Here is a 25,829-nt window from a genome sequence, read left to right as displayed (position 1 = left end):
TGTATCTCACACGGCCGGAACCAGTGTAGACCTGAATTCAATATTGGTGCACCAAATGGCGGTATTTAAAATCTCTGAATGTAACCCAAATGTATTAAGGGTGTATCTCACAATGACATCTGCATCAAAGGCTGCCAACTAAATTTTTTGTGCCCAAACAAATGAATTTGACAGCAGTATATAAGCATGTAATTTCACATGTGCTGATGCTGCAAGGCCTGAAAATAGTGTTTTGTCAAAAGTGTGTTTTTTAAACCCCAGAAAATGATGGGTGTATTTCAAGCTTAAATTGCACACTGACTAATCCAGATGTTTTAGATTGCCCAAAAAAGGCTTTTTTTGGTAACAGAATATGAAAGCTGTATATATTAACCCCTTCCCGACTGCAATCCGTTTATATGCGTGATATTTGCACATGCACCGTGCAGCTACCACGTGTATAAACATCAAGCCAGCTCTTTAATCCAAGCGCTGCAAAGTTCCCCCCGCTCCCATCCACATTCATGCAGCCTGCCCAGTGCCCTGATGTGGTCTGCCCCCTCCCCGCCCCATACATTCTTCCTGCCCCCATTTGCGCTGCCTCAGCCTCCCTCAATGCTGACCGTACCCCCCCAACCTCCTGCCCCACTTTTCAAGGCTGCCCCCTGCCCTGCTGTGTGTGATGTGAGTGATGTGAGTGATGCTCTATGCTGACACTCTGCTGTAACCCCATAGAAGCCGCACAAAGTGACTTCAGACCTTAACTGGTTCATAAAAAGTGGGTTTTGGTTTTGGAATTGCTTCTAAACTTCTAAGCCTTCTAACGTCCTAAAAAAATAAAATGACATTTCCAAAATGATGCCAACATAAAGTAGACATATGGGAAATGTTAAGTAATAGATATTTTATTAGGTATGACTTTCTGTTTTAGAAGCAGAGAGAGAAATTACAATTTTGAAAATTGTGAATTTTTCTAAATTTTTGGTAAATGTCACGAGAAAACAATCTCAGAATGGCTTGGATAAATAAGTGTTCCAAAGCAATTACCACATAAAGAAACGCATGTCAGATTTGTAAATTTTGACCTGGACAGTGGGGCACCAATGACCCTTGGTGATGAAAGGGTTAAACTTGAATTTAACACTTGCAGATCTGGAAAATACAGTTTTTTTGGGGAAAAAGTGTGTTTTTCAAACCCCAGAAAATGATGGGTGTATTTCTAGCTTAAATTGCACACTGACTAATCAAGATGTTGTAGTTTGCCCCCAAAAAATGGTGATTTGCAATGTCCCAAAAGCTCAGATGCAGTGCTGGTGCACTGAGCTTCCATAAAATAGCTGCCACCGCCCACCTAACTAACAGAATTACGAGTTGTTGTTTTTTTGGTCAATGGCCTCAGGGCAGGGTAAAACGATTGTGCCCTGCACCCACACAACTATTTCTCTGTAGATCGCTGAGTTAGAATTTCTCCTATTCTCTCCCTGAAATCCAGCAGCATCCTCTCCCCACACTTGTAACAGCAGAGTGACGTGCAGCTCTGGCCAATCACAGCCATGCCTACTAATGGCTTCTAAGGTCAGACAGTTAACAGCTTGTTGATTGAGTGCTCTGCAGCCTTTCAAAAAGAGCCAAGAAAGCGCCGAACACCGAACCCAAACTTTCACGGAAATGTTCAGGTCCGGGGTCCAAAAATCCTAAAGTTGGGCACAAACCCGAACTTTACAGTTCGGGTTCACTCAATCCTATATACGTTTTAGCTATATTTTGTATAACAGTTTTTTTTTCTGCGTACAATATACAAATGCACGCACATTTTTACATTTATAGAAAAAAAATGTGAAAAATAAAAAAAATTTAAATGTCCAAATTTCCCCAAGATAAATACCTTAGGGGAACAACATAAACAAGTCACTTTGAAGGGGTTTGTAATGTTTTGTCACTGTACAACATTTTTCTGGCAGTACAGTGCCATAGAACCAGCAATAGAAATTTTATAACATAGTAACATAGTTTATAAGGCTGAAATGTCCATGCAGTTCAGCCTGTTATCCTGCAAGTTGATACAGAGGAAGGATAAAAAAAACTGAGGTAGAAGCCAAAAATGTCTTCCCGTCTCTAATCAGGCAGTCAGAATAACTCCCTGGATAAGCAACCCAATTCTCGTAACTACAACCTGTAATATTATTACACTTCAGAAATACATCCAGGCCCCTCTTGAACTCTTTTAATGAATTCACCATCACCACCTCCTCAGGCAGAGAGTTCCATAGTCTCACTGCTCTTACCGTAAAGAATCCTCTTCTATGTTTGTGTATAAACCTTCTTTCCTCTAGACGCAGAGGATGTCCCCTTGTCACAGTCACAGTCCTGGGGATAAATAGATAATAGGAGAGATCTCTGTACTGACCCCTGATACCCCTGAAATATTTATACATAGTTATTAGATCTCCCCCCAGTCATCTTTTTTCTAAAGTGAATAATCCTAATTTTGATAATCTTTCTGGGTACTGTAGTCGACCATTTCTAGTTAATACTTTAGTTGCCCTTCTCTGAACCCTCTCCAGCTATGCTATGTCTGCCTTGTTCATAGGAACCCAGAAATGTACACAATACTCCATTTGTGGTCTGACTATTATCTTATTAGCCTTGGCAGCAGCTGCCTGACACTAGTTTATACAGCTTAGTTTGCTGTTCATGTCAGTGTTACCCAGTGTTTTGCCATTTAGTATGTACTGGTGACTTGCATTATTCCTTCCCATGTGCCTAACCTTACATTTGTCGGTGTTAAACCTCATCTGCCACTTTTCTGCCCAAGCCTCCAATCTATCCAGATCCATCTGTAGCACAGTTTAGTGTCATCTGCAAAAATTTATATTTTACTATGCATGCCTTCTACAAGATCATGAATTAATATGTTAAAGAGAATAAGGCCCTATGCTGACCACTGTGGTACCCCTACTAGTGACAGTGACCCAATCTGAGTGTGTACTGTGACACCAATGCTGGATTGGTAGTGGAAGGGAGGTATATTTCCCCAAGATTCCTCTCCTATGTGGAGTAGCAGGTGAAATACTCTCACCTGTGAGGTAAATAATGAAGCAGCACTGAGGGTGGGGATATAACAGAGCCAGGAGGTCAGTCTCTCTCTCTGCCTGGGGACACAGAAAGCATGTCTCTGTGAGTGAGCAAGTCATCAGTACTAGGTTGCTGAAGCCTTTTTTGGGGAGCTGTCCGGGAGAAGCCCCCCAGCGGATAGATAGGAACCTTTAATGTTTAGTAAGTGCTGGACAGGCAAGACTTTTATTTTGTTGTTTTATTTTATTTATGCAACTTGCTCAATAAACCTGAATACCATTAATAACCACCCTCTGTTTTCTATCACTGAGCCAGTTATTTACCCACATACAGATATTTTCTCCCAATCCAAGCATTCTTATTTCATATGCTAACCGTTTATTTGGTACAGTATCAAATGCTTTGGAGAAGTCAAGATACACGACATCTATTGATTTGCCACGGTCAAGTCTAGAACTTACCTCCTCATAGAAACTGATTTAGTTTGACATGACTGATCCCTCATGAAGCCATGCTGATATGGCGTTATTACCTTATTTTTTTTTAGGTACTCCAAGATAGCATCTTATAGAAAACCTTTAAACAGTTTACCCATAAAAGATTTTAAACTTACTGGCCTATAGTTTTTGAACCCTTTTTGAATATTGGCACCACATTTGCTAGGCATCAATCCGGTGGAACACTCCCTGTCATTAAAGAGTCAAAAATTGTTCACAGCTTTCAGCTGCTCATATAGATTCTTGAGCATGTGCAATGTTGAATTTGAACGAAATAAGCATTGTAGTGGCAGATTGTTCTGTCACTGCAAATCCAAGAGAGTGTTCCGCACCATGTAAGAATGGCTGAAATGTGAGGACAGTCTCCTGGACACTGCTAGCACCTTGAGCAAGCCAGTGTATTTTTTTTTTTTTAAAGTTGCATGGCTAGGTTAATGACATGTACCATGCGGGGAGATTATGTTGATTCCCCCAGGTTCGGGGCGGCCAGGATGTTGTGGCCAGTGTCGCTGACCACCTTGCCAGTTGGAGTAGGTGGATCGAAAGCCAGCGGGATGTTTGCTGCTCGATTTACTTTAACAACTTCCTTTGTAGGATTCGCGTCCCCACCCATCCCTTGGTTGAACTTGATGAACTTAATTCTTTTTTCAACTGTATTCACTATATGTAATTGCTTGTCTGTGTGGCTACTTTTGTCCAGGTCGATCAGCTATTATTCTAGCTATATTCTCTGCCACATGAGTACAAGCCAGGGATGGCTTTTTAGTAAAAATAATGGCGGCTAGATATCTTCCAGCAAGACTGAGCAAATGCCATCAGGGACTGCACTGCCAGAAATTTGGCCAGGTGGAAATTTAGCTTGCACACCAGTGGATTGCTGGGTGTGTACAGTTTGTTCTGGCCACGAATCCTGTGTTTTTTCTGGCCATGATCACCGACAAAAGAGCGGATGAGGAGTCTGAGCAGGAGAGGCAGAAAGAGAGTATGACAATGTGAAAGACAACGTACTGCCTGTGGGTGTGGCCTGGCTGCCATAAGAGAGAACAGGGAAAGGAGGGAACTCTTATTGCGGTAGCTGATTGCCACCTTTGTTTGCTCATGGGATGGGGTGATGCCGCTACATGTGCAACACAGAATTGTCATCTGACTCCTCCAAACTACCAATTACGCTACCCCTACCACTAATACCTATGGCTTTCTAGCTATGGGTTCCACTATTACCACCACCAACATACAGGGCTGCACCGCCAATTAGGCGAGGTGAGGAGATCACCTTAGGCGGCCCTGGTGGCAAGTGGGGAGAGACAGGGCAGCACGAGTGGAGATGAGCAATTCCATTGTGGAAGTGCTCATTTCTATATTCACCTGTATCGCCGTCCTCAGGACAGCGATACAGATGGATCCTGCGGCAAGGCAGGGGAGAGGTGTCTCCCTTCCCCATTCCTCTGATAGGCTGCATCACATCACTGCCAGCTTCATGGAGGTAAGTATAAGTGTTTATTTTTTTATATGGCACAATGCAGGAGAGGAGCGCTATGGGGACATTTAGGGAAACTTCTTACTGGCACATTATGGGGGGCACTATGGGGGCATACACTGAGGGCACTATGGGAAAGGGGTAAGAAGAACACTATAGGGGCATCTACTGGAGGTAAAAAGATGGGGTATTTTATATGGGGGCACTATGGGGAAGGGGGAGAGGAGCACCATGGGGGCATCTATTGGGGGCACTAAAATTATATTTTATACTGGCACATTACGGGGGCAAAATGAGGGCATCTACTATAGATTTATAGTAGATTTTATACTAGGACACATAAAGGGGGCACTATGGGTAAGGGGGGAGAGGAGCACTATGGGGGCATCTACTTGGGGCACTAAGAAGGGGTATTTTATACTGGAAAATTATGGGGGACACTGAGGGCATCTACTTGGGCACTTTATAGAGGCATTTTATACTGGTACATTATTTGGGGCACTATGAGGAAGGGGGAGGAGCACTCTGGGGGCATTATATTGGGGTAATTATATGCTGGAACATTATGTGGGCACTATATGGGAAGGGGGGATAGGAGCACTATGGAAGTATTGACTTGGGTGAATTATATAGGGGTATTTTATACTGGCACACACTATGGAGACATTAGCTCAACTGGGGGCACTAAAAGGGGGTATTTTGTGCACTGGCACACATAAGGGGACATTTTTTGTACTGATGTTCATTTTAAGGGGGCATTTTACTACTGTCACATTATAAGGAGAAGTATTACTACTGAGGGGGGGGGGGTATGGTGGGCTTTAATGCTACTGGGGGACTATAGGAAACATGAATACTAGTATATGCACTATTGGAGGCTTATTACTTCTGGGGCACAGTGGGGACACTACCAAGTGCACTCTGACAGAGAATTATTACTGTTGGGGGGACTTTTGGGAGCATTATTACTGTGGGGGCACCCTGTCACAGTATTAGCTTAGCACAATTATTTTTAGGGGAGATGATGTTTACACTATTAGTGTCAGGGACACTATTTGCTGGGTGCAGTTATTTTAGGACACTGTGTGCCAATAATTATTGAAGGACACTATCTGTGTGGTACTAGTATTTTAAGGGGGTTATCTGTTTCTGCAGTATAATATTGGGGAGCACAGCGACATAGTATTGGGGTTGGTAGGATGATTTGTCCAGAAGGTGGTAGGATGATGGAAAAGTTGGAAACTACTTCACTGCAGAGACGAGAGAGGGTTGAAAAATCATCATGGTGGTCTGGTCTGAATGGAGAAGAAAAGAAGATCTACATCAAAGGAGACATCACTAGATGTAAGAGGTATGGTGCACTGTATTACCCTGTATGTGCTTTAGTGATATATATAATGTTAGGAGGGAAGGGGTTAAGATGAGAATTTGGTATGGGGGGCGCTGTTTCAATTTTGGCCTCAGGCAGCAGAAAGGCTAGGTGCACCCCTGCCAACATAGCTATGCATCGGGTCTCCAGCCTCCTCCTGTACCTCCTCCTCCTTAGTGCAGTACAGACACTGACTGCCCTCACACAAGCCTCTTCACTATCTGCATAGGGCGTGGTGGGGTTTTCTTGCCACTTCTTACTGTAGAAAAAAGGAAGGCGGAGCAGGAGATCCCCTGACACGAATTTCTGACTACTAGTTTTTCACATTTTCACTTAGAGATTTGAAAAACCGCTACCATCTGTACTGTAAGACACACATTTGTGTGTTTCCCCCTCCCCCCCAAAAAAATACATTTGAACTGTCTGGAGCTACCCAAACATAGATTTCGGACTACTATTTTAGGTGTTTTCATTGGGATTTCAAAAGATATCGATCCTCTGGATGGTAAAATACGCATTACACAGTTGTGATCTTACTCACCTACAAAAAAAAAAAAAAAGGAAAAACATATTTATTCAAATAGGGGAAACATGTTCTTGCAGGTAGTTGCTTTTGATGTTCTGCAGCAACTGCAGTTGTGTTATAAGGCAGTAATTGCAGCTTGAAGGCACTGGCAGTTACCAACTGGAGCTTTTCTTCCTTCAGGACAAATTATCCCAAAATCCATTTTTCATGGACAAATTGGAAAACCATAATGAATAATAAAAATTATAAATAATACATTTAAAGCTCAATATACTGATCATAACTTATTACCAGCATTTACTGTGAGTTGTAACATAATAACGTAGTAACATAGTTTATGAGGCCGGAAGAAGATATCTGTCCTTCAAGTTCAGCCTGTTAGGCTACTTTCACACTAGCGTTTTCAATTCCACTATTGAGATCTGTCATATGATCTCAATAGCGGATGAAAACGCTTTAGTTTTGTCCCCATTGACAAAAGAATGCACCAAAATGCATTCTGTTCCGTTTGGTTGTGTTCCCATTGCGGACAGAAAAACACTACAAGCAGCATGTTTCTGTCTGCGATGTGGTGCAGAGCAAGACAGAATGTAAGTCAATGGGGACGGATCAATTTTTTCTGACACAATAGAAAACTGATCCTTCTCCAATTGACTTTCAATGGTGTTCAAGACGGATCCGACATGGCTATAGAAGACATAATACAAGCGGATCCGTTCATGATATAAAATGGTAATTTCCACTAGAATACCCTAGTCAAGTACCACCAGTTTCAAAAGAAATCACAAACACATCTATTTTTTTCACAGACACAGGAAAAAAGTTACTTATTTTACAGACTGTCCAGAAATTTCTGCCAGGCACACCCAACGTCAGCTCCTCCCTTCTCACTCCCTGGCTGACAGCTTGACAGCTTTCCCTGCCTTTCCCTTTTCTACACAATTTCTAGCCTTTCCCTTCACTTTCTATCACACTCAAATAGAAGCTTTATTGTGACTGTACACTGTCTCTAAGACCATTTTCTGTCTCCCCACACTCTTAGGGTCATGTGAGCATACTTCTTGCCCACCTAGTAGTTTTTTCCCGTGGACATGTGCAGTAAAATGCCAATTTACTGTATTCGCCTAAATTTACCTGAAATGCTTTAAGTTCATCTGCCAGATAAAAATTTTAGAAGTTCGTAATGAATCTGGTTTGCTCACCTCTAATCAGCTTCCTGTTTATTACAAAGATGGCTGTCTGTAGCCCCCATTAGGAGTAGCTCAGTGCATATAAATACTGGAATAGAAGCTTGAGTAATCTGTTTACACTGAGCTCCCCTTTTCTTGTCGAGAAAAAAAAATTCAGCCCGGGCCCCATAGCAGTTGCATGGTTTGCAGATAACTATTACAGTAGCTTTACAGGAGGTTCTGTGGAATTGAATGTGTATTCCCACCTATTAACAAATGAGCCAGTTAATTAGCCAGGCATCATTAAAGAGGTATAATGAGGCAATGGAATGTGTTCTTGCACTTTTAAAAGTGTGAAAGAAAGCATCAAATGTTAGTGTAAATGAACCTGTAATGGTGGCACTACACTGAGAATTTTAACACCTTGCTATGACTAGCCTCTTGATTTGTCCATGACAAACATAAAAAAAGAGTTGAATTTCTTTAGAATAACAAACTTTTTTTTCTTTTGTTGAGGTTGTTAATTGGGCTGTTTCTGTATTAAAAACTGCATTCCATTTTAGGATAATACCATTTTGTTAAACTTTGGTTGTGAGTTAAGTGCTTCATTTATCACACAAGTAGTAGCTATCAGGTCAGATTTCAATATATTGAAAGATGAGGTATTAGTTATGAATTGCACATCACGTAGATCAAATGAATTTGTGGCAGAAAAAAAGCTAACTAAAGGCTTATATACACAACCATATTAATGTTCTGTACAACCGCTTAGGGTGCTGGCACGCTGCAGTTCTAACATACAGTTAGGATGCAGTTTTTTATGGTAGCAAGCTGAAATTAATTACATCATTCCCACAATGCAGAACACCAGGGTTTAACAAGGCTGCTAAACTGGCTAAATTGAAAACTGCATCCTGAATGTATGTCAGAACTGCACTGTGTGCCAGCACCAGCACCCTTAGTTGTCTAGTTAAGAGCTCTTATTATATATTTTTTTCTGTTAAATCTTGCAGGTATGTTACCATTTAATGGGTGAAAGAAATTGAAGCAATAATGTTACACAGCAAGGTTTCAAAAAAACTGTGTTCTGTTCATCAGGCATATTATAAGAGTGTCTGAAGAAAAAGCAATGTACACTACTCACAAAAAGTTAGGGATATTTGGCTTTTGGGTGAAATGTATGGAAAACGTAAAAAGTTCTGACTACAGTGATATTATATCATGAAAGTAGGGGATTTAAGTAGAAGCAGCAATGGTGATTTCCTCATCTCAAACAATTTACTGAAACAAAACCCAACAACAGTGGTGGGTATACCCCCACAAAAAATGTAATTGTCTCAATAACTTGTTGTGGTCTTGAGTATCAATTACAATGTCTCATGCTGTTCACAAGCCGACTTATTGTCTGCTGAGGCATAGTATCCCACTATTCTTGAAGGGAGGCCCTCAGGACATTGAGGTCCTGGGGTACAGCGTAACAAGCCTCTACATGGCGATTCAGCTGATCCCATAGGTTTTCAATGGGATTCAGGTCAGGAGAAAATGCCACTTAATTTGAGGTACCCTAGTCTCCAGCAGCAGTTCCCTAATGATGTGACCTCAATGAGCTGGCACATTGTCATCCATGAAGATGAAATTAGGCCTGTGTTGTTCATGCAGAGGCACAATGACTGGATTAATTATTCTATTCAAGTAGTATGGGCTTGTCACTGTACCATTCAAAAAGTGTAGAGCAGTTCTGTATTAACTATAGGCTCATCTGGTTTATGCATAGCTGACACTCTCCTTGACGTCTCCAACATCGTTGGTGGCTATCATTTCTGCTCACCGTGAATTGACTTTTATCAGTGAACAGCACTGAGGCCCACTGGTTCCTTGTCCAGCGTAGATGCTCCCTGGCCCATGCAAGACGATGACCCCTATGATCAGGTACTCTTGCAGGTCATCTAGCACACAGAGCACGCTGATGTAAATGGTTTTGAATGGTCTGATGTGACACTTGGGTGCCTCTCACCTCCCTGTTCCTGGAGTTGTGTGGCATTCATCATCAGGTTCTGCACGGCACTGTTCACAATGAAGTGGTCATCAGTGTGGGATGTGGCCAAAGAATGTCCACTTCTATGCCTTTTTGTGACACTTCCTTTCTCTCTGTATCTCTGTTGCAACCTGCTGATGACACTCTAAGCTCAGTGGCCACTTCCATCTGAGAACATCCTACTTGAAGTCTTGAGCCTGTGACGTCACCGAGAATGCTGCTAGGCGGAAGCCTCTACCTAGCAGTGTAATTATAAACAAAAAAGCCCTTGCCCTGCATGATTCAGCGCAGGGCAATGGAGACCATCGAAGCATGAAGGAGGTGTATCTCACCCCCAAAAAATTGGTTTATGTCACCTACAAAATTAACAGACAGATTAACTATTATATTTCTGTATCATGGGTGCAAAGGAGATGCATTGCAACCCAAAAAATGGCTGTAGGTCACACAAAGAAATAATAGCCAGATGAACTATTGTAATTCTGTGTCATGGATGTAAAGGAGGTGTATTTCACCCCCAAAAAAGGCTATAGGTCAGACATAGAATTAACAGCCAGTTGAACAATAGTATTTCACTTTTTTTTTTGCCTTCCTCTGGGTCAACTTGCAGGATAACAGACTGAACTAGATGGACAGATGTCTTTTTTCAGCCTTATAAACCATGTTACTATGTTATTTCTATGTCACGGATGCAGAGAATTATTGCAGACTGTACGCAGAGCCTTATTGTAGACTGCACCAGAGCCTTATTGCCTAACGCAAGCTGCGTCCTGGCCCTACACTAGTTAGAACAGAATGGCGTTGCCACATGTGATCCGGCATTTAAGTAGGTCGGGTCACGAGCTGCACCCGCTAATCACAGCCAAACCAATACTAGGCATGACTATGATGGCTTCGAAGTGCCCACAGCTAAAAAGCTTGTTGATTGGCTGTGCTGCAGCCTTTCAAAAAAATGTATTCAGCTTCCAAACACCGAACACTGACTTCCGTGACAAAGTCTGTGTTCAGGTGCCCGAACCCTTGAGTTCACTCATCCTTATTGCCTTACTTTGCCACGATTTTAGTGCACACTGATGAAGGTGCAATCAAACGTCAAGGCTTTTTGACGCAATCATGCCAGCATTTTGGCAAATATTAAGCCAGAATTCCATCACATTTAGTTTACCATTGTTAGTAAATAAGCCTGTTCCAGGTTTACACAAAAACATTTAGGATTGATGGTTCAGCCATTAGATAGAAGTTCTTTTGTTCTAATATATATATATAATATATATACAAAAAAAAAAAACTCTTTACACATAAATCAAAGCATTTTTTAATTTGCTGATCTTATGGAAAAATCTGGCTCTTTTTATAAAGCTTTATCACAAGGGAGAAAAACACTACGTTATGAGAAGGAAGGAAACATAGGGAGGGGATACAATAGTTATGGAGAGACGTTTAATAAAACACCAAGTTCCTGCTTCCTTCCTCTCCTCCCCCAATGTTTTCTCTGAACGACTAAAATATCTCTCTTGCTGCTCTCTCAAAGCAGGAATAATGTTCAGAAGACAGTCACACTAAGTACATTACAGACAGAGAGGTTGTATTCTCTGCCTCAGATCTTTTTATCGTAGCTGTTTACTGAGCGTCAACAAGGGCCTGGCTCTACAGGAGTCCTGCATAACACATGGATTTTTAAGCTTCCTGGATTTCTTCATATAACAAATGGCAACAGTCACACAAAATAATGTGTAGCAATAGTCGTTTATTTCTTACTTGTATGGTCTATGCTCTTAATGATTACCATCATTTCTCCATGTTCTGTATGTTCCAGTCTATTGTTTATCATTATTTTGAGTGATATTGACTATCTGCCCCCCAGTAAGCCCAGGTGGGTGAGGTATGTACAGCTGAACAGCTGTCTTTTCTGTCTAGATCCTCCTTTTGGGGATCTATATTTGGACGTTGAAACCAAGTTGAAAGAAGAGCAGGAGACTGGGAGCAGTGGGGGAACCTTGGGATTTGAAAAACTACAGGAATTCTGGATTTTATAGGTGTTACACAGGATGGATAAAGCATTAACAAGTATTACACGTGGCAAAGGTAAGAGGTTTTTATACCTAAACCTACAAGCTGACAATCCTATAATATCATCTAATATATACAGAACAATTAAGATTTAATGGTTTATACTGATATCATTTACAGGATTATTATTATTTTTTTACCCAAAAGGTTGGCATATACCATATGTGCAGTTACACTAAGAACCATTATTGCTATGACTATATATAATAAATGAGCGCAGCATGTTCCTATCCTGTGCAGAGTTGGAGGTCTACTCCTAGAATTGTGAGAACTTAAATTCAGTGCTACTTAAAGTGATAGATTTCTGTTCATGGGAATTTTCATGATAATTAATTAGTATATGTATCACAATTAATACAATCTATGATGAACATGTCTGATGCTAGAGATGAAGGTTAGAGCTGTGTTACATTCTCCATTTGGTAATAAGAGACTAGCCAACGTTAATTATCATGTGCCCAGTGACATGGAGAAATAATTCTGCAGTCATCCATCTGATTCTACTGCAGAATAATACTGCACCTCCATAGTCATACTGTTACCATGTGCACCTCTTATGCATTAACCTTTTATTTTCTAAAGCAAACCTGTGTAAGCAGTGTTTCTTGCCTTGAAGTGAGAGAAGTGGGAGGATGGGTCTCACTCATCTACAATTACCTCACTAGATCAAACGGGAAATAGTGGTAGGTTCTGTTGCCATAGTGATGCTTCAAGCTACTTACTAGCTTCTTGACATTATTGAACTGAAAGGAAGATGTAAAACATATATGGATTTGTCCACAGAATCTTTGCAGAGCTTAGTTGTTTTTGCAATAGATCAAAACAAATATGGTACCATTTGGCTGCATTCACACTATGATTTTTCATACAGTATATTGTAAGCTCTCACAGGCTAGGTCCTCTCCCCCTCTGTACCAGTCTGTTAATAGTCCATGCTCATTGTATTTTTGTTTTATATTATGTATGTCTCAATGTATAATGCCATGGAATGAATGGCGCTTTCAAATCAATAATAATAATAGTAACAATAACATAATACAGTTAATGGTATCTTATATACAGGGAAAAGTCTTATTGATTCATGCTCAGAATCTGTTCTTTTGAAGACAATAATATGGTCTCTGATAGCAAATGTTTATTATATTTTACATAGAGGTTGCAGGTACTAATATTAGGTGTTTTTGCATAACGTCACAACACAAAATCTGCAGCACTGTAGTAATTGCAATGGAAAAATTCCCACCAGGTCTGGCTAAAGGTTTTTTATGACTTGTGCTGTACCTTCTATTGACAATCCTTCCTAATGGTGTACCATATAGTGCCAAAACACAGTAATACTGTTCAATCAATGAAGCAGGGATTATAGTGTATGTATGGGTGTATAGGCCACCAGAAGCAGTACATTCACACTCTAAGGTTGACTTCGATTGCCACTCTGGTGCAAGGACACTAATAAAACAGTTCATTGATCCCTATAGCATATATGATATGGTATACTATACAGTCAGGTTTCTTGATACAGTTTTGGAAACCAAAATCAGGAGTGAATCATAGAAGGAAAGAAAGTATAAAGAACAAATACGACATCCTCTTTTTTTTAATATATGCTTGGTTCTGGTTTCCAAAACTGCATCATAACACCAGACCACGTGCCAGTACCCTTACAAAAAGTGGCATGTTCAAAACACCATTCAGATTATTATACTCTATAGATTGCATGAGGATCATGGCTTTTCTATGATTGAATACAAGACAATGCATAATATACAATTTGGATAGTGGCCTCTACTGCAAAGTACAGCACCTGCATGCATGAGTTCCAACAGTTTCTCACATCTCCTGGCTATGAGACATTGTAATTTGGAGAATTCATTTAGTAGCAGCCTTGTGTAGTTACCATAGCAGCAATTTTTCCTGTTCTCTCATGATTGGTTCATGTGCTACAAATGAAAAGGGAGAGGCTACAGAAATCAGAAGGAAGGAAACTGCTTGGCGCTTGGAAATGCACAGTGCAGCGTGTAACCTGATGCTTCACGTGAAGCTAAATGACAGGAGGCACACAGTTGTATACCAGCAGTGCCTATTGTTTCTTCATTGAACTCAGCTGTGTGTGATGCTCTATTATTTGCTTAGCTTTGACACTATAGTCTTAAAAGACAGATTTTAAAAATGTTGTCCCTTTACAATTCTGGTCCTTTAAATTTGTCTGTGAAGAGAGTATATTTCATTGTACAGCTGCCCTAACAATAACACTGTACAGAAAGGCAAGAGTACAGTATATATGTCAAGCAAATCAAAGCTGTATTCTCATCTTATAAATATGCTATTGCCCTCACTTTGTAATTAGTGATGGTTAGACCTCTAGGACCCCACCAATTCTGAGAATAGTGAATTAGTGTTGCATATTTTTTCACTATTTGTTTCATACTTAGTGGTGTAACGGCAAGGCTTCATTAAACAAAATACTGTATGCTGGCTGAAGTTTACTGCACAGCTATGTGACCATGAGTGCCGATGTGCAGGGAAAACTTAGAAGGTATGGTAGCATTAAACCAGTCATCTGTGACCTTCATTCTCAGGAGCAATGCACTGACAATAACGCCATACAGAAAGACAAAATGCAATGTATATAAAAGCAAATAAAAGCTGTATTTTCATATTATAAAGTGATAGCATATTGTCATCACTTTATAATTGGCATGGCCCCATTCAACAAAATAGTGCTGGCTGCAGTTCCCTGTACAGCCATGTGACAGTGAGTGCCGCTGTACAGGGAAAACATAGAAGGTCACGAAGATATGTGTCACCTTCAAGCTCAGGAGCAAACTTAGTCCAAGAGGGTGAACCCCAACTAAACAAAAATCACAGAAAAATATAAAAAAAAACATCCTGCACAATGTAATAAATGAATATGTGGATGTGCATGGTTACATTTATAAAAGAAAAATCACAGAAAATAATGCACTAACACAACAGATGCAAACATTATATATGCACTAAGCCCTTATTCTGATATAATACAATCTGAGACTCTCAGCTAATATATTTTGATGAAAACACATCTGTGCCCACCTACCAGCACCAAGGTGATCTCAGTCAGACAGAACCTACTCTAAACCTATCTATGCCGTTGGGCATCTACCCAAAGTTAGAGGCAAGTGGAACATCCTTAAAAATGATTTTAGGGATTTAGGTCAAAAGTTAAGGGCAGAGACCTCAAAGGTAGTATTTTCTGAAATACTACCAGGACCACGAGCCACAAAATAAAGGCAGCGGGAGATTAGGGAGGTTAACAAGTGGCTCAAGAACTGGTGTAGGAAAGAGGGGTTTGGGTTTCTGGAGAACTGGGCTGACTTCTCTGTTGGCTGCAGGCTCTATCATAGGGATGGGCTGCAGTTCATAAGGAAAGGTGCAGGGCAAAAAATATACATAAACCTCTCAAATGTATGTATACTAATGCCAGAAGCCTGACTAATAAAACTGGTGAACTGGAATTAGTGATGTGTGAGGAGAACTATGACATAGTGGGAATAACTGAGACATGGCTGGATGATAGCTATGACTGGGCGGTTAATGTACAAGGTTACAGTCTGTTTAGAAAGGATCGCCAAAACCGGAGAGGGGAAGGGGTCCGCCTGTAAAGTCCTGTCTAAAACCCACACTCCGGGAAGATATAGTTGAGGGACATGAACATGTGGAGACACTGTGGGTAGAAATACATAGAGGCAAAAACAATAATAAATTACTAATAGGAGTTTATTATAAACTACCTAATATACCAGAGTCCACAGAAAATCTGCTACTAAACGAGATAGATGAGGCAGCAAATCATAATGAGGTGGTTATTACGTGGGACTAACTACCCAGATATAGACTGGGAAACAAACTTGTATATCTCATAAAGGAAACAGGTTCTTGGGAATAACCAAAGACAATTACCTTTCCCAACTGGTTCAGGACCCGAATAGAGGGGCAGCCATACTGGACTTAGTATTAACCAATAGACCTGATAGAACAATGGTTGTGTAGGTTGGGGGACACCTGGGAAATAGTGACCATAAAGTAATAACCTTATCATTCAAAAGAGTGTTTCTCCAGGGAGGAGCAAAAATAAAAACTTCAAAAAAATCTAAATTTAGCCAACTAAGAGAGGCCATAGAAATTAAATAACATAAGGATAAAACGTCACAAATGACGATACAGTAAAAATCACTTGAGGTATATATATATATATATAAAAGTGATGAAAATTCAGGGCAGCACACCTCGTAGAAGATGCTGGGTGCCAGCGGTGTCGACACCAAGTCCAAAAGTGTCAAATAGACAAAGAAATAAGCACACCGCAGCACATCCATCAGACGGATGTGCTGCGGTGTGCTTATTTATTTATTTATATATATATATATATATATATATATATATATATATACACACACACACACACACACGTCAGACAGCAAATAGGTACTCTCTCATATTCTGATTGATTCACCACAGAAAATTAAATTGTCGACAATATAACACTACATATGTTATTTATCGATAATTCTATGAGAATTTTTTGATGAGAATCAACAGTCACCAATACTTCGATTAACACAATTGTCGATTTTCATTACTATAACGCAATTGCAGGCTTTTCGATTTCATTATGAGCTGTTATTTCGAATATTTGGGAGAGTCACAATAATTCTTATGTCACAGTTCTTTAAGCTTATTGAATTAAAGTGTGGGAGTTATTAGCTCTAGGTGGCGTCCCACCTATTTTCGAGCTGTCTTATTCCCTTACCTCCAACTTCTCAATGTGGTTTGTTTGATCGCCGTTTCCTCAGCGTCCCACATGTTCGATTTCTCCTTAGTTTCAATTAAGTTGAAAATGGGAGTGTATCACTCCAAGGAGTTTTCGAGCATGAACTTCATATATAGGACGAGTTGATCACTTAAGAGGTTATTGATAAGGAGGTAAAACTGTAGATGTCCTTGCGTACACCAAAAATGGTGGTAATGTGGGGTCCAGATTCCTACCAGATGCGTTTCGAAGTCCCAAAGGGTACTGACTTCTTCCTAACTGGGACAAAGTCCTCAAAAATAAAAATACAGCCACAAAATGGGATATTTTTAAAAGCATCCTAAAATTTAATTGTGAGAGGTATATACCTTATGGGAATAAAAGGTTAAGGAACAAGAAAAATACAATGTGTATAAATAGAACTGTAAAGAAAGCATGAAATGATAAAAAGAAAGCATTGAAATCACTAAAACAGGAGGGTAGCTAGGATGCACTAAAAAACTATAAGGAAAAAAAATTTGAATTTGTAAAAAACAAATAACAGAATGTGTCAGCAGATAAGAACCATTTGGCCCGCCTAGTCTGCCCAAATAAATGCAGCCAAACTAGAGACAGAGCGATTAATTCTCAAAGAGAGCAAAACTAACCCTAAAATATTTATCAATTATATAAATGGTAAAAAGTATAAATCTGAAAGTGTCGCCCCTCTACAGAGTAGTGAGGGGTGAGTCGCAAGAGAGCGATGAGGAGAAAGCAAAGTTATTTAATATTTTTTTCTCCATTGTATTCACTGAAGAAAATAAACTGTCAGATGAAATGCAGAATGTAAAAAGGTAATTCCCCATTAAAAGTGCCCTGTATGACCCAGGAAGAAGTACAGCGGCTTCTTAAAAAGATTAGAGTAGACAAATCACCAGGATGGCATACACCCCAGTATTCTAAGAGAGTTAATTAATGTCATAGCCAGACCCTTATTTCTGATATTTAAGGACTCTATACTGACAGGGAGTGTTCAACAGGATTGGCGCATAGCAAATGTGGTGCCAATATTCCAAAAGGGTCCCAAAACAGAGCCTGGAAACTATAGGCTGGTAAGTTTAACATCTGTCATGGGTAAACTGTTTTCTAAGAGATGCTATCTTGGAGTACCGCAAGGAAAATAAGCAAATAACGCCATATCTGCATGGCTTTATGAGGGATCGGTCATGTCAAACTAATTTACGGTAATCAGTTTCTATGAGGAGGTAAGTTCTAGACTTGACAGTGGCGAATCAATGGATGTCGTATATCTGGACTTCTCCAAAGCATTTGACACTGTACCACATAAAAGGTTAGTATATAAAATTAGAATGCTCGGACTGGGAGAAAATGTCTGTATGTGGGTAAGTAACTGGCTGAGTGATAAAAAACAGAGGGTGGTTATTAACGGTACACACTCGGATTGGGTCACTGTCACTAGTGGGGTACCTCAGGGGTCAGTATTCAGCCCTATTCCTTTCAATATATTTATTAATGATCTTGTAGAAGGCTTGCATAGTAAAATATAAATTTTCACAGATTCCACTAAACTGTGTAAAGTAATTAACACTGAAGAGGACAGTATACTACAGAGGGATCTGGATAGATGATGTTTAACACTGACCAATGTAAAGTTATGCACATGGGAAGGAATAATGTAAGTCACCCATACATACTAACTGGTAAAACACTTGGTAACACTGACATGGAAAAGGATTTAGGAATTTTTATAAACAGCAAACTAAGATGCAATAACCAGTGTCAGGCAGCTGCTGCCAAGGCCAATAAGGTAATAGGTTGCATCAAAAGGGGCATAGATGCCCGTGATGAGAGCAAAGTTCTACCACTTTACAAATCACTAGTCAGACCACACATAGAGTACTGTGTACAATTCTGGGCTCCTGTGAACAAGGAAGACATAGCAGAGCTGGAGAGAGTACAGAGGGGGCAACTAAAGTAATAACTGGAATGGGGGGAGTACAGTACCCTGAAAGATTATCAACATTAGGGTTATTCATTTTAGAAAAGAGACGACTGAGGGGAGATCTAATTACTATGTACAAATATATCAGGGGTCAGTACAGAGATCTCTCCCATCATCTATTTATTTCCAGGACTGTGACTGTGACAAGGGGATATCCTCTGCGTCTGGAGGAAAGAAGGTTTGTATACAAGCAAAGAAGAGGATTCTTTACGGTAAGAGCAGTGAGACTGTGGAACTCTCTGACTGAGGAGTTGGTGATGGTTAGTTCACTAAAAGAATTCAAGAGGGGTCTGGATGTATTTCTGGAGTGTAATATTATTACAGGCTATAGCTACTAGAGATGGGTCGTTGATCCAGGTAGTTGTTCTGATTGCCTGATTGGAGGCGAGAAGGATTTTTTTCCCCCTTAAGTGGGGAAAATTGGCTTCTACTCATTATTTTTTTTTTTTGCCTTCCTTTGGATCAACTTGCATTATAACAGGCCGAACTGGATGGACAAATGTCTTTTTTCAGCCTTATATACTATGTTACTATGTTACCCTAACTAATTATGTCTTATATAGCCATGATGGATCCGTCCTGACACACAATGTAAGTCAACATGGATGGATCAGTTTTCTCTGACATAATAGAAAACTGATCCGTCCCCCCATCTTGCTCCGCACCACATCGCAGACAGAAAAACCCTGCTTGCAGCGTTATTCTGTTGCCGATGGGAGTGGAACAAAATGGAACGGAATGCATTTTGGTGCATTCCGTTTTGTTCAGTTCAGTTTTGTCCCCATTGACAATGAAAGAGTTTTCATCCGCTGTTTAACTCCAGGGTGGTATAGGTAAATGGTCTTTAAATCGTTAAAAGGCGGCAGCTGGTTGTGTTTTCATATTAGGATCACATACGTGCAATCCCAGATACAGTACATGATTGAGTTTATTGCAACAGCTTAATCATTAGAGAGACCAGGAACAAAAATCGATTTGGTTCTTGATCCTATGGTGGCCACATGGTAACAAATCAAAGCAATCACTACATTTTTATTTTTGAAGTCGTTTGTGACTTAAGACAAGTGTAACTCAAGACAAGTTCTGTAGGTAGTGTAAAGTTTGCTGACTGTACTTGTCGGAGCCTGGAGGTATGGAAATGGCATGAACATGAGCATGGACATGGAGCAAGCTGTGCTGGCAGTGCTGCAGCAGACTTGTCAGTGCAGTGGGTGGGTTTGTTGTGGCCCCAACATTACACTGGGTCCCCGGGACACCATGTTGCTGCTCTCCGGAAGGGATGGTGAAGCATGGTGCACTAATAGGAAAAATTCAAGTGCCAAACAATACAGGCGATGAATGGGACTGGCTTCTCCAGTCTGCTCCCTGGCAGAAGAAGGGTTTGATGCTGAGGAAAGGCCTGAGAAAGCTGTCCCTCTCTCTCTCATAAGGCTGGTACACTGGCCAAAGGATGGTGACTAGAGTTGAGCGAACACCTGGATGTTCGGGTTCGAGAAGTTCGGCCGAACTTCCCAGAAATGTTCGGGTTCGGGATCCGAACCCGACCCGAACTTCGTCCCGAACCCGAACCCCATGGAAGTCAATGGAGACCCGAACTTTTCGGCACTAAAAAGGCTGTAAAACAGCCCGGGAAAGGGCTAGAGGGCTGCAAAGGCAGCAAAATGTAGTTAAATCCCCTGAAAACAAATGTAGATAGGGAAATGAATAAAAATAAAAATAAAATAAATAAAAATTAACCAATATCAATTGGAGAGAGGTCCCATAGCAGAGAATCAGGCTTCATGTCACCCACCACTGGAACAGGCCACTGTCAGATATTTAGACCCCGGCACCCAGACAGAGGAGAGAGGTCCCATTGCAGAGAATCAGGCTACATGTCAAAGCAGAGAATCAGGCTTCACGTCACTCAAAACTGGAACAGGCCATTGTCAGATATTTTGGCCCTGGCACCCAGACAGAGGAGAGAGGTCCCATTGCAGAGAATCAGGCTTCATGTCACCCAACACTGGAACAGGCCACTGTCAGATATTTTTAGGCCCCGGCACCCAGACAGAGGAGTGAAGTCCCATAGCAGAGATTCAGGCTTCATGTCATAGCAGAGAATCAGGCTTCATGTCATAGCAGAGAATCAACACTATATATATCCACGGCACACTCATATATTGCATATAATTCAATAAGATTTATTTATTTGAACAACACCAACTTGGTATTTCATGTCATGGAAAAAGGGCCAACGTTTCGGTCCGCCCGGGACCTTGATCACGGCCTATAAACAGTACAAAGAATATACATAGCATCAGTAAGGTGTTGACTAACAACTTTTTTTACAAAGTATAAGAGGAAAAAATAAGAAAAAGGAAGTAGATCTATATTGTCATAGAAATAGTACCAATTTTATATTATGACACTGAGGGACCAACATTTTATCAAGTGCCAACATAAGTCAGAGTAAGAGTCTGATCAAACCTAGGTCGTCTATCTTAGAAATTTCTTTGCAATCTCATAAAGAGCTATATAAAGATATATAAATGAAGTAGTGTCTCTCTTCCAGACGACTAGGTGATCAGAATCAGGAAATATAATGCAGCAGACCCCATATTCTACATATGAGCAACCCCCATTATATATATAAATAAGTAGCGCATAAACATAGGAGACATAGAGCAAGGTACATAAGGACAAGGACTACTATTTAAATAGATAAATGACAGATAACATATATATACCTATTTGCAGCAAAGGTGATGTGTGCTCGTTGGTGGTATAGGGGAGACTGGCCGCAGAGAGCCAGTTATAGCGAATCTACCACGTGTATTTCAGCGTCTGACGTCATATCTCCGCGTCTGGTTGCAAATGGATGCGCATGCGAGAGTACTGAGGCTCACGTCTTTTGCGATCTCTCCCCTATACTCCAATACTGAGCACATTAATGCCGCTTAACGGCTAGAATATTACAATGCAAACAATAAACACAGCCATATACAGGACGTAGGTTATATATAGACAGATTGGACGCAAATTTACAAGATGAATACAATAGACACAACTCAATTACAAAATGGACAAAGCTTTACAAGATAGCCACAGTGTTTAATACAGACATCACATATTAGATGTTAGTCACCCATAGTTAATATGGACAATATATAGAAGAAGACAATTCCATAGGTGCCTATGCACGTTTCGTAGTATTGATCATCATATATTCGGGGCACTTTGGAACTAGAATCATTGTATATCACGTATATGTATATCCATTTTCCCAAAACGAATCCTTGCATGGCGTATATGTATATTTCATGTGGTTGATCATCTCTTGTCAGATTAAATACCTTGATTAGTCACAAAATTAAATAGAACCAAAGTTAGTATATGTTAGGATACAAAAAAACACAACAAAAATTAAAGCATACCTAGACCTATGTATCAGCGCGTCTAGATAAGAGAAAAATTGAAAAAATCATTAGATATACAGAAATAATCAAAATTTAACAAGAAATATCAAAAAAGAAAAAAGCTATTTAGGTAGACAAAAATCCATATGTCCTAGTCATAATCATATTAGTAAATCAAAATCCCGATTCAATCCATATGGTGAAAACGTTTTGAGCTCATAGATCCAGAAGGACTCTTTCTTTTGCAATAGGATTTTACAATTGCCACCCCGTCTCGGCATAGGAACATGATCTATAATTTGAAACTGCAACTGGCTAACCGTGTGTTGCATCTGTAAAAAATGATGAGGAATTGGAAGTTCTGCTTTTTTACACCTAATATCAGATTTGTGTTTACTAATCCTATCACAAATACATTGTGAGGTTTCCCCAATGTAGGCCTGGCCACAGGGGCATTTAATCATATAGACTACGTACGATGATGCACAAGTGTAATACCCTTTGATATTATAAATTTTCCCGGAATGAGGATGTGAGAAAGTATTGCCTTTTTTGACATGAGTACATTGAGCACAATTTAAACACGGGAACGTACCATTTTTAGAAGGAGCCAATGTAGGCTGGATGAATCTAGGTTTATACGGCCCTATATCGGCATGCACCAAGGAATCCCTCAGATTACGTGGTCGCTTATAGCACATTCTCATAGGATGTGAGCATTCCGGAATCTCAGGATGAAATTTATTTAAAAGAGGCCAGTGTTTACGAATAATTTGATGTATCTTAGGTATAAAAGAATGATAGGTGGTAATAAATGTTATGCGTGGGGGAGAGGCAGGCCTAGTCAATACGTCAGTACTATCAACAATTTTATTAACCTCGGTGTCTAGGAGTGATTGTGGATATCCACGTTCAAGGAATCTTTGAGACATTTCTTGTAGACGTATCTTCCTGATGTGGGGTTCACTCACGATTCGCCTGACTCTCATAAATTGAGATTTAGGTAATGATTTTTTTGTATTATAAGGATGATTGCTTGAAAAAAGAAGAAGAGTATTTCTATCGGTAGATTTTTTATAAAGATCTACCACAAGCCTGCCATCAGAATTTTTAATTATTAGCGTATCTAAAAAATGTACGGTATGGTCACTGATAGTCATCGTGAACTTAAGATCTGATATGATATTATTTAGATATTGGAAAAATTGGTCAAACAAATCGCGAGTGCCCACCCACACCAGGAAGATATCGTCAATAAAACGACGCCATATCTTACAGTGTTGTTTGAAATATGAATTAGAATATACATGTAGTGTCTCAAAGTATGCCATATAGGCATTAGCATATGGGGGGGCTACATTAGCCCCCATTGCTGTACCCTTCCGTTGAATGTAATAATTATCTCCAAACATGAAATAATTACAACGTAATACTAATTTTAATAATTCAATGCAAAATTTTTGTTGTTCAATGGACAAGGAAGAAGATTGAAGAATGTGGGATACTGCCTGTACACCCCCATCATGAGATATGGAGGTTTACAGGCTGCACACATCAAGCGTCACCAAAAAGGATTCCGCAGGTAGTGGACCAATATTAGAAACGATATTTAAGAAATTTAAATGTAAAAACACAAAATGCAATCGCACACTGCAACCAGCACTCTGCCCTGCCTTTATGCTGGATGTTGAATAAGGCATTGGTGTACATTTTGGCCAAAGCGTAATAAGCCACTCACCATGTCAAGGTCGCCTTCATGAGTGGTCCCTTACACTAGTTCCTACCTTTTATGGGCCATGACAGCCACATAAAGTCCAGGGAGCGCAGGCACAGCATGCACGCCAAGCACACTCTGCTTTTAACCCCGTCCGGTGCCATTACAGCTTTCAACGGATCCAGGGATGCAAGTACTCACATGCATGCTGAGCCCACTTTATACTTCTCCTGGAGCCTAATGGCTACTGGTAGGTGCTGTATAAGCAGACTCAGTTTTATACTGACTTTAAAACCAGCCTCCAGGGGGCAGATTAACTGGACAGGTGTGCTTGACTGCTTGGAGATCGCCACGCCTCCAATACGTACTACAAAGAGAAAAATAAGGAAAATTCAGCCCGCACAACCCCTAGCAGGTGCAGATTGCTATGGCGAAATAGAGATATAAATGTAAAAACACAAAATGCAATCGCACACTGCAACCAGCACTCTGCCCTGCCTTTATGCTGGATGTTGAATAAGGCATTGGTGTACATTTTGGCCAAAGCGTAATAAGCCACTCACCACGTCAAGGTCGCGTTCATGAGTGGTCCCTAACACTAGTTCCTACCTTTTATGGGCCATGACAGCCACATAAAGTCCAGGGAGCGCAGGCACAGCATGCACGCCAAGCACACTCTGCTTTTAACCCCGTCCGGTGCCATTACAGCTTTCAACGGATCCAGGGATATTTAAGAAATTACTCGTATCCAACAGGAACGAGTCTGTTTTCTGAATCAATGGAGTTAAGATTTTTTCAAGATAAATAGACAAAGGTGATAAAGAATTAGTCGAGGCCACAATGGGCCGGCCCGGTGGTTTTTCAAGATTTTTATGTATTTTTGGCAATGTGTACAGGACTGGCATCATAGGATGCTCATTATGTGAAAAGTTGAATTTAACTTTATCAATAATGCCCTGCTGCAATGCCAAATCTAAGAGTGAATTAATTTATTTTTGAATTTTATAAGTAGGATTAGAAGAAATCAGCTCGTATGTTTCTGTATCTGAAAGTTGGGTCTCTATTTCATGAATGTAATATTTAGTGTCCATAACAACTACAGCCCCGCCCTTATCGGCGGGCTTGATTGTAATAGTGGCATCCTGCATCAAAGTTTTAAGAGCTGTGGTTTCTATGCTAGATAAATTCCCTGTTATTGGATATCTACCTCTTTTCTGTGCATCTAAGGCCTAGCAGAGAATCAGGCTTCATGTCATAGCAGAGAATCAGGCTTCACGTCACCCACCACTAGAACAGGCCATTGTCAGATATTTTGGCCCTGGCACCAAGACAGAGGAGAGAGGTCCCATAGCAGAGATTCAGGCTTCATGTCATAGCAGAGAATCATGCTTCATGTCACCCAACACTGGAACAGGCCACTGTCAGATATTTTGAGGCCCCGTCACCCAGACAGAGGAGAGAGGTCCCATAGCAGAGATTCAGGCTTCATGTCATAGCAGAGAATCAGGCTTCACGTCACCCAAAACTGGAACAGTCCATTGTCAGATATTTAGGCCCCGGCATGCAGACAGAGGAGAGAGGTCCCATAGCAGAGATTCAGGCTTCATGTCACCCAACACTGGAACAGGCCACTGTCAGATATTTTTAGGCCCCGGCACCCAAACTGGAACAGGCCACTGTCAGATATTTTTAGGCCCCGGCACCCAGACAGAGGAGAGGTTGATTCAAC

General features: G+C 40.5%; 1 protein-coding gene across 3 annotated transcripts in view; it reads left to right on the top strand.

The window, feature by feature from the left end:
• NHSL2 (NHS like 2) overlaps nucleotides 1-25,829 on the top strand; it is a 637,228-nt gene that overhangs the window by 167,135 nt on the left and 444,264 nt on the right. Inside the window, exon 2 of one of the 3 annotated variants that reach the window (XM_044305805.1) lies at nucleotides 12,045-12,212. The exons of the other annotated variants lie outside the window; for them this stretch is intronic. Coding sequence (XP_044161740.1) covers nucleotides 12,176-12,212 — 37 coding nt within the window. The 5' untranslated portion in view covers nucleotides 12,045-12,175. The remainder of the gene's footprint in view (nucleotides 1-12,044; nucleotides 12,213-25,829) is intronic. 3 annotated transcript variants of the gene reach the window in all.

This window comes from Bufo gargarizans, chromosome 9 (assembly GCF_014858855.1).
Source record: "Bufo gargarizans isolate SCDJY-AF-19 chromosome 9, ASM1485885v1, whole genome shotgun sequence".
NCBI lineage: Eukaryota > Metazoa > Chordata > Amphibia > Anura > Bufonidae > Bufo > Bufo gargarizans.
This window is presented reverse-complemented; position numbering and strand designations above follow the sequence as displayed.